At 53.8% G+C, this 10416-nt stretch overlaps 1 protein-coding gene and 1 long non-coding RNA gene across 2 annotated transcripts; both read right to left on the minus strand.

The window, feature by feature from the left end:
* Window positions 1–274: 274 nt before the first annotated feature.
* LOC119114234 (steryl-sulfatase) lies at window positions 275–5548 on the minus strand. The gene is made up of 5 exons (XM_037238434.1): window positions 5525–5548; window positions 3471–3703; window positions 2988–3090; window positions 2364–2457; window positions 275–2011 (listed from the first exon to the last, which is right to left on the minus strand). The coding sequence occupies exons 2-5, from the start codon at window positions 3628–3630 to the stop codon at window positions 662–664; spliced, it is 1707 nt and encodes a 568-aa protein (XP_037094329.1). The 5' UTR covers window positions 3631–3703; window positions 5525–5548; the 3' UTR covers window positions 275–661.
* A 1585-nt stretch (window positions 5549–7133) lies between these two features.
* Window positions 7134–10416, minus strand: LOC119113757 (uncharacterized). Its single transcript, XR_005095957.1, has 3 exons — window positions 10388–10416; window positions 9665–9748; window positions 7134–7987 (listed from the first exon to the last, which is right to left on the minus strand). It is a non-coding gene; the product is annotated as an uncharacterized LOC119113757 (long non-coding RNA).

Below are 10416 nucleotides of genomic sequence, written 5' to 3' on the forward strand. Positions count from 1 at the left end.
ACATGTTTTCCATTCAGAGCCTTTTGGGGGTGGGTTCCCTTATACCCTTATACTAAAGTATAACCTTCACAGCTTAACTGACCAAATGCAAGTGAGATAAGAGGCAGTGCTCAATTTAATGATGCAACTATCTAGGAAGCCATGCTGAAGTTATATTACTTCGTGAAGACGTTTGTCCTTGAATTATCGTACTGTCTTAATCATGCAGACACAAGAGTTCCTTTTGCTGGCAATCACGGTTTGACTTTGAGGAACTACAGATAAGTGACTTTCAAGATATATTTTTTCTTTCGCACCACAAGATCAGCTATTCATTTCTACCCAGCAACGCAATCTGTATTGCCGCTACGCTGCGCCGTTCGGAAGTAGCATTGAACAAACACGGGGACGGAACTGCACCCGCAACGGAGCGTCTGTTAGGCCGCCATTCTGCCAGCGCCAGATCAGCCGACTTCACCACCAACGCGATGTTATGACGAGGGCAGCCTGCATCAGGTCGGGGACCATGATCGGCAACACCAAGGAGATACGACCAACGGTGTGTGCACCAACAGAACGACCACGCATTGGGTACTCGGAACCGGTGCGTTAAGTGGAGAACGGGGCCGGGCTTGCTCGGAATCGGCAGGGCGCGTCCACACACCCATATGTTGCAGCGTGTTCACGGATACTTGGGGTCGGTGCAGCGACAGAATGGTGGCTGACAGCATGCCTGCAGCTGCGGCCGCCACATGTGGTCCCACCAGGTCATCTGGCTTGGCACCCCTTCTAGGCCGGCCTGGTGCTGCTCCACGGCGTTCCGCATGGTCTGCAGCACGCGCCCGTACTGCGCCGTGTCGGGCGAGAGCGGCCTTTCCTCGCTGATGTCCTGCTGGATGTTGTAGACGGCCGGCTGCGGCAGCACCAGCGAATGGTGGCACTGACAGATGTATGGACAGCGCTGAGTGCCAGGGATCCACGGCGGCCAGTAGAAGTGTACCTTCCACGTGTGCGCCGCGTCCTCCATCCAGCGCGCCGAGTGGATCGTCGCCTTGCAGTAGTGGAAGAGGAAGCGGTGGGGGGAGACATGCGCGGCACCCGACAGCAACGGCAGCATGTCTCGGCCGTCAATCTCCCGGTTCGGCAGCTCTCTCGACACGTCCAGACCGGCCAGCCGCAAAGCCGTGGGCAGCAGATCCATGCTGGAGACCGGCAAGTCAACCACCGATCCGGCTGGCACGCGCGGCGGGTAGCGCACCATTGTCGGCATGCGTATGCCACCCTCCATGCCACCCATACCCTTGCCACCCTTGAGAGGGCCATTGAAGCCGCCCTGGACGTCACCGTTGATGCCACGCTCCTCCGTGTGGCCGCCGTTGTCGGAGGTGAAGTAGACGAACGTGTTTCGGTCGAGGCCGAGGCGCCGTAGAGTGTGCAGGATCCGCCCGACCGCCCAGTCAAGCTCCAACACGCTGTCGCCGTACAGACCGTGTCGTGACTTACCCCGGAACTCGTCCGCCACCGCCAGCGCCGCGTGCATCTTGCAGAATGAGTGCATGTGAAAGAAGGGACGGCCGGCGCGCGCATGCGCCGCCAGCCGCTCCTCCGTCTCGGCCACGAAGCGCTGTGCTAGGCCCTTGAGCCGCATCGGCTGCTCGACCACCTGCTCGTCCTGCATGATGAGTGAGCTCAGGATTTTCCAGTTGGCGAAGAAGAGTGCGGTGAGCAGCGCAGCGCCGGTCAGAGCCAGCGAGAGCGCGAGGAGTAGCCGTGAGCGGCGACGGAAGAAGAGTGCCGACATCACTCCACCGGCCATCAGCGCGTAGAGGATGGGGAAGCCGTTGGGGTGGACGGAGGCGTAAACCGTCTCGCCGTCGTCGCCAAAGTCCTTCAGGTTGGTCATGGGGATGCCGTAGAAGGAGTCGAAGCCGTGCGTCAGCGGGTGGTGGCAGTGATCTCCATAGCGTTGGCAGCTGATGCCCAGGTGCCACTTGCCAACGAGCGAGCTGGTGTAGCCGTGACGACCAAGCACCTGCGGCAAGAGATGTCCCGGCGTCGGTTCACTGGGAAACGTGACCGCGTGACAGCTGTGGGCGGTGGTGAGGTCACTTGGGAAAGCGGCAATGAGGAAGGTCCGGCCGGGAGGGGGTGGGGGTGAGATTGAGGGGTGGGGGGGGGGGGGGTCTTGTACAAGTGATAACACCAATTCTCTATGTTGTTTAGCAGCCAAACGAAATGCATTTGGGCGAAGAGAGCTGATTTTAAGCAGATAGACGCCGTCAGCCATCGTTCAGAAATTCCGCAGGCAAGGTGAACCCGTCAGCAAGCATCCAGGCCTTGGGCAGGATGATTTCGAATCAGGGCGGACGAGGAGCACGCCTGACCTTGGGCAGTGTGGTTTCGTTGGGCAGCAGTCCCAACCTGGACGCCGCTAGCAGGATAATCTCCCATTCGTCCTCCTGAGGCGCTAGCCCGTATCTGCGATGTAGAACACGGTCATCATGAGCTATGAAACGAAATGCGCGCTAGCGGAAGGAACTTTTTCAAGGCAGGTTGACGCCGTCTGTATGTGTTCGAGATATTTTGTGTCGAGGAATATGGTGCCGAACTGAGACACATGCGGCTGTTTTGGACTTTGTTAACTCCGGTTGCGGGCAGGAGTGTAACCAGAATTTCACAATGGGCGAGACGGGGGGAGGGGGGGGGGGGGGCGGCGAAGAAATCAACTCAAAATGGAGAACGGAGAAACGATTTGGGAGCACCGCAGATGCGCGAAATTACTTACGTGGCGCGAGACGAAATCGCAGGTTCTAAAACTTTTTGTGTACCTATCTATCTGGAATTTTCGAAGGTTAACATAAATTCACGTGCGGATTCACGCATGACTTGTCACTGGTAACAGCTAAGACCCTCGCGAAAGCCGGGGTCCTTGGTTCCTGCTCTGGTCGCTGCGAAGAGCCGGTGGGCGGGGCCGAGGCATGCCTTAAGCGCGGTCAACGGTCGCTGACCTGATGGGAAGTCGGCCAGTGAGGAGGGCGGCACGACTTGGCGTACACATGGCGGCTGCCACGAGACTCTGCTTCAACACGGCACCCTCGGCAGCTAGTCGGTCTGCCATGCAGTCAGCAGTATTTAGTATTACATTTTGTAAGACATTGACAACTTATCACCCTGATAACTGTCCTAAAGTATGTCATTAGTTCAGTTCAAGATGCAGCTTAAAACCCGAAAGCAGGAGTAAATCACTCGCCATTATTATTTATCGACTGTTTTTTTTCTGAAACACCCTACAACACCCTACAATGCCAGCCGACGATGGTCCGTTTCACATTTCACGACATATTTTGTGACAAAAGATGCATTGATTGGCCAGTGCATGTGCGCGTACGCGGATCGTCTGTCGGGATGGCATGGTGACATGGACCAGGTTCGGTAAACAATCAGCACGCGATCAGCCCCGCCGGAGGGCAGCCCTGCAACCGCGGACTAACCGATGTTCGGCGTGGGGATGCTGGTGTTGCCGAACGGCCCGATGTCGCCGTAGCCGAGATCATCGACGAGCAGCACCAGGAAGTTGGGACGGTTTTCGGCGGCGGCGACTGCCGACGCTGTGTAGGAGAGCGTCGCCAGCAGCAGGAGCGGCCAGCGCATGGCGACACCGCCGGCCTCGGGCGCACGTGGAGGTGATGAGCTACGCTGCTCACCCGACGTGGCTGAGACGGCACTGGGAAGTTTAAATGGCCGTCAAGAACGATAGCGCTGCGGTTATTGACTGCATTAAGGGCATATTGTCATGTCAAAGGGCTTCAATTAGTCCTGGACGGCAGCTCCTCTGCGCCACGCATCGCTGAGATCCGGTGACCAACTCCTGCAAGGCGGTACGTACAGTGCTGTCACCCGCCAGATGCTTACGGTATTGTAAATAAACCTCACAGCCAACGGTGCCGTCGGTGGACGTTGGACATTGAAAATTCCCGCCAGCCTCAAGCTAGAACAGTGCGGCAATGTTTAAATGACTTAAGCTACCACACGACAAGCTGAAACGTGAACGACGACATGACTAGTTGCATGAAGTCCATGGATAATTCAGCGAGCCCGTCTTTCCATTCATACCCCAGTAGCAGGTGCGGGTCCAAAGGGGGGGGGGGGACTGTACGCAAGGTATAAAAATGCGAGTTTGTGGCCATGCTTCAGTCGAAGTACCACACCGGACGCTTGGTAGCAATATAACATGCACTTTTGGCGTGGTGCAAGGCATACCGGTTTGACTACTGCATATATTACAACAAATCGCGATATCTTGCAATACCTACGCTGTTTGGTCACAAAAGGGAATCCAGTGTTAGGCGGTGAGTATCCTTTCCCTGGAGCTGCTAGTTCAATCGCTTTAAATAAATTATAATTATAAATCATAGCATGATGCCAGTCAACCATTTTGAAGCGTGCAAGAGTCTGTTTACGATTTGTATTGGTCTTTATCTGCTTCTTTACAAATAAGCCGAATTCAATCACAACTTGTTCATTCTACACTTACATTTAAATTTACACGACAGCCATCCCACGACTTCTTCCTGCCGGCCAGCTTCCGCCTCTTGGCTTGCGCTGGCTGTCAGTCATGGCACCATCAATGTCACTTTTCCCCGTGCTATGCATCTCAACACACTGTGGTTCGGCGTGAATGTGTTGAACAAGACGGCAGCCAGCGCCCTGAACGCGTTGTCTTTGCTCGGGAAGCGGTGGCCATTGAGCAGGACAATTCAACCAGACGGCCCATCACTCTTCCCAAGGGTTACCATGCTTTTCTGGAAGGTCTCTGAAAGACATGGTGCAGCCAAGGAAGTGGTACCGGATGCTCTAACCTCTGGCCAGCCATCCTTCACATGGCATATGTTCTTGGCAGAGACGGCTCTTCACATTTCTTGTCAATGATCCAGCTCCCACTTTGACTGTCATACCCTTCACTTTAAGCCTACCCTTCAACGACACGACCTGACTTCATAAATCGTTCCAAAGTACAACTGCTCAATACGCGGTTGTTATCGCCTGCCCGCCGGCCCCAGCCTGGTGCTGGTTGCTGCAGCCGCCGCCACGTGGCCAAATGAGATTGAGGTGCCGGGCTCGAGTGTTTGTTTGCGTCCTAAACCTGCGAGTGAGGCTGCTCAAAGGTATTGTAAACGAACACATACACGTACACACACACACACACACACACACGCACGCACGCACGCACGCACGCACGCACGCACGCACGCACGCACGCACGCACGCACGCACGCACGCACGCACGCACGCACGCACGCACGCACGCACACCACACACACACACACACACACACACACACACACACACACACACACACACACACACACACACACACACACACACACCTTATTTAGTTATACCTGGCCCATGGCGTCCCCGTTAGCCCTCATATCACAAGAAAGGGCAACTTTCTAACGTGATCCCTCCAACCTGAGGGACACCCCAGATCTGCCTCTGTCCGGCAGACCGACAGGGGCGCAGAACGCCGGGTTGTCCAACTCACGTGAGCGCCGCTAGTGCCGGTGTGCTGCGGACAGACCCAAACACTATCTCACCGTCGGCCCCTTACCCTGTGACGTCACCACCAAATGTGCTGAGTCACTCTCTGGCGCCCCGGACCATGTGCCGCGTGACGCCTCAGTGTTGGCGCGCAGCCGCCAAATTGATGCCGGCCCCTATCTACAGGCGACATCCTTATCTGTCTATTCGCGTTGGACGCTTTTCGGCGACTACATCCCAAACTGATTCCGGCGGAATATAATAGCTCTCTGATTTGATTGAAGACTGGTAGCACTGTTGCGCTAAGAACATGCTCGCCAGTTACCTTTAAACCATTGCCAGATATAAGGCCCCTAGTGTATAAGCCGTCGAATTGTTGACCGCCCTCCTAAGAGTATCGTATTCATCTTGAAATGGCCTGAGCCCGTCAGTCAGTACCAGAATCAGCATGGAGACAAAGCCGTACTTTTGGCTTCGAGGTCAAGCCGGAACCAGAGCAATAGAAATGATCCAAAGTAAGAGCACTGGATTCGTTGGTCGACATTATGGAGCTGACATCGAAAGCAGCGACGCCGAACAAAGGAAATGCTGATCCAAAGACAAGCTCATCAGTTTGAAGTCCCGCCAGGAAGTCGAAGCCGTATCTATCGCACGTTGATCTGCAAAGCCAAAACCATTATTGTATCTGTCAAAACCGCGTGAGATTAATGTCACCGAGGTTTTGCGGGATGGTTGAGACCAGGCGTCAACATTAGCAGCATTACCAACGTTACCATAGTATACATTTCGGACTGCCACCGTCTTGTGTTAGGACACGTACAACGTTTCGAACAGTTCTTTCTCCGGACATCGTCAGCTTTCAGTTGGTGCTGAGAGTGTCCCGCCGCTTCTTGGCGTTGAGCCAGGCATGCGTCGCAACCCACACAAATTACGAACTCTATTGGTGTGACGGAACAGGCACAAGTTTTTCAAGTAATGTTGCACCTGCAGTGAAGAATCCACACACGGAAGTCCAAGCCTGCATAGATCGCATGAGGATGACGCCAGTGCCATAACTCAGCTGTTGTCATTGAAGCTTTTACGACGCACCCAGCCGCTGAGGCTATATGGCGTCGCCTGCCTCTCACCCTGGCAGGACGGGCGAGCACCGCAGAGAATCGAGCCCGGTACCTCTGGCTTCCCAGACGCGCGGTGGTTGAGGAGCCATAACTCTAGAATAGTTTGCGTGCGTAACAGAGCCAAAACTAGCAGTCAAAATGACAAGCATAGGCCGAGACAGAAACCGACAATATATGTCACAAAGCCAACGCTGAAACCACACCTATCATTAAAAAGCGACGCTCAGAACCGAAACCAAACCTCAAGTTATTGGAGGAAGACTTCAAAGCTGGAGTCGGCTTCCTGAAGCCGACTCTCACTTCGTCCCCATGACTGTTTGGAATCATTCTCTACACTGCCTGGCTCCCGCATTGACTGAGCTCCCTGGAACTCGTCTGAAAAAAACATCGACGCCACGGTCGTCTCTCAACGACGGACGTGGCTTCGCCGGTCCCGCGAGGGGCTGCGGCGCTATCCCAGCGTCCCCCGCGGCCCCGGGGGCACCGCCAGCCATGTTCAAACTTTGAGACGGTTTATTGGAAAACACCTTTTTAGAACAGCGGAAAACAAAACGAAAACGATCCTACGTACAAGTGCGACGTACAAACCACCACGAAAATAACCGCATCGGAAATAAGAACCGCTCGTACCGAAAAATACACAAACAATTTAATGAATGCTGGATATCAGACAATGGGAAGTAACATATTCCACATTAATATGCAAAACGTAGAAAAATCCCCACTCAATGCCTCCAGTCCAATGAAAAACATAGTTTTAAGAAATGATCAAACTTTGGTTGGTCGGTTAAATGCGCATTGAATTATCATGACAATGCGTAACAGCCGTAATATACGGCAAGCCGCAACAAGTACAGATGAAAACCTAGTCGCCAGTACGCGCTGGTCAGTCATATTCGCTTCTAAAAACTGACATAGCTCACCAGTAATTCACAAACGTGTTTCAAGAGTAGGCATTTTATCACACGAGCGACGCTACATTTCTTAAATTTTAACAAAGCAGAGTGACATATTCTTGAAAATCCACGAGTCAGATCCCAAAGCTGAGGCACCACGAAACAAGCTTTGGTGTGGCATCAAATGCCGCATCAAATCATCCACCCAGTCTGCAGACGCTGGGCAGCCTTGGTCCTAGCGCGCCACCTATAGCAATAAGTCCTCTAGCCGAGAACACAGTTTCCCAACTCGCCGCTATCGTCGCTAGCGTCGTCAGCGTAGTTTGAGCAGTTCCTCCACCTGCCGCCGCGTGTCGCTGGGGTCGACGACAGAGTGGCCCACCGTGCGCGGGTCCTCATAGATGGCGTGATCGTTGCCGCCCGGACTCGTCTTGTCGCCGAAAAAGTGAATCTCTGAAATCATAGTCAAATCACCACCACGTCGCCGCCACATAGTGCCACGCACCGTCCCCGGACCCGGCCGTCCGACTGCTCGGCGGGTGGTGAGGAGGAGGAGGAGGAGGAGGAGGAGGAGGAGGAGGAGGAGGAGGAGGAGGAGGAGGAGGAGGAGGAGGAGGAGGAGGAGGAGGAGGGAGGAGGAGGAGGAGGAGGAGGAGGAGGAGGAGGAGGAGGAGGAGGAGGAGGTCCGTTAGGCACAGCCCTTCCCCAAATGGAATGTTTGCCAGCTTCGAATTTTGTAGCCAACTACCTTGGCAGAAGCTTGCAGCACAAATCTAGAAGCAAGGAATACACCATGCATGATGCACAACATGAGACTGGCCCTGGAAAGTCAGCTGTCTGCCAGGTGCGGAGAGAGGCAGTACCCAACAAGGCGCAAGAACATGCCTCAGGGCTCGGCAATGAGGTCCTGAAGTCCCAGCAGTGACAGCCAAATCCGAGCCATGATAGCTAGCTTCACATTGTTTTTTCTCAATTGTGTTATAGTCAAATGACAGACAGCGCTACCCAGATCTCTGCCTTGTTCCCCTGCACGAATGGGGTCAATTCTAAGCCAAAATAAGTGGGAACAAAGCCATGATCATCTAAGGGTTTTATCACCGCCTTCCGAATGAGTTTTGTGTCCCGATTCAAACACAAAGTTATCCGAATTAACCTTGATTCACAACCTTTACGGAATGATTTAAAGAACCCATTCATTCCAGCGATCTGATGACTATAACGCACGGGTGATCACAGACTGAAGAAACGTTATTTGAATACAATGCAAGTTTTACCAATATAAAGACTTGTATTGAAAGATTAGTGGTGACTTAGAACTGGGCCGAACTGCACAAACTGGTCTCATTCAAACAGCGGAATGACTACCTGCACGAGCCCTTCGACCAGCCCAAAATGTTTTAACTACCCTGAAATGGCATGGCAATGAAATGCGAATGACTGGTGTAACCCTAATTAGTTGGTGGCCATTGCAGAATTTCTACCTGTTCTACGGCCGTACCATACACAGATGGGATCATCAAACTGTAACTAAGTCACGGAAAATGGCGTCACTGGGTCACCCAATTGACCCGTCCGCTTGGTGTGACCGTAAGCCATCCAGTCTCTGGCTGAGGCAAGAGCCAGACACAAGGACTTCCAAGCGAGGGGCTCCAGGCTTCCAGGTAGCACCACGTGGGTCGATTGCTGATGGTGATCCCAGCTCAGTCATTAGTTATCAAAGGCGGATGGAATGGGTCACAGTGAGTGATTTTTAATCCATTTATATAACACTTCGCCTGAATCACTCGAAAGCTGCAGGAACCAAATCGACCCTTTGAGTTTGAAAAAAGAAGAAGGCAAATAATTCGAATCGAGCATGACTCATCGAGAGACGGAGTAGGCCATACAACCTGAATCCGAAGGGAATCAAGCACAAATCTGGCGCTACAACTTAAATTTTACGCCAATCGGCCATATTACTCTCGCAGTAATGTTTACATAATAAACCAAAGACATGGGATGAAAAATGTACGCCCAGGTAGCATTTTTCACTGTGTATAGCCTCACACAAACACGTGTCCATAGTCTCTCCGCGTGCCTGCGCGTGCCTCCACGCCCCGCCCCGCCCCGACAATCCGTCCGCGAGCTCACCATCAAAGCCCTCCTTCTCGACGAACTGCAGCGAGTACGTCTTGTCCCAGCCCTTGGGGAACACATCGACGCTGATCTGGCCGCCTGCAACACACGCGCGCACGGGTGACGGACTGACGGTGGACCGGTCTGGCGAGTGACATGGGCTTCACCGCACGGCGCCTCCCTTCGGCGGCAACCGGTGTCGTTGAAATGTTTGTGCCATCGCAATTGCGCTGAGCGTAAGCTGCGGATTTGGGGATATTTTTGGAATTTGGGGGAGTCTGGTGGCCAATGACGATATTACACGGAGACATGGCATTGCGGAATCTTGAGAATTTGCCCAACAGGGTGCTGATGCATGATAAAGCACGTAGGAAAGAGGTTCGCAGGTTGTGGGTGGCCTTCCCCGTCGTCCTGCGACAGCAAGTCGGATTAACCGCTTGCAACAGGTTGCAACAACAGGAATGCAACAGACTGCGGCGTGTTTGCACTGTGCGTCGGCAACAGGTTACGTTATGCGTCTCAACGAGCAGAGCACATGCAATCCACTGGGCACGCATGACGCCAGGCACTCAGCTGAGCTCGACGCTAGGAGAGTATGGAAAAGACACAACAGCTAATCAGCTTGGAAGCTCACAACCCCACGGTGGTCCTGAGGCGACTCGCACCGACGCGACACGTGACAAACGGAGCGCACTGCTGGGGGAGGGGGGGGGGGGGGCGGGCGCGCCGGCCGCGTACCGATGCAGAAGCAGAGGCCCGAATCGCCG

Source organism: Pollicipes pollicipes, unplaced genomic scaffold, assembly GCF_011947565.3.
Source record: "Pollicipes pollicipes isolate AB1234 unplaced genomic scaffold, Ppol_2.1 Scaffold_7262;HRSCAF=8765_pilon_pilon_pilon, whole genome shotgun sequence".
Taxonomy (NCBI): Eukaryota; Metazoa; Arthropoda; class Thecostraca; order Pollicipedomorpha; family Pollicipedidae; genus Pollicipes; species Pollicipes pollicipes.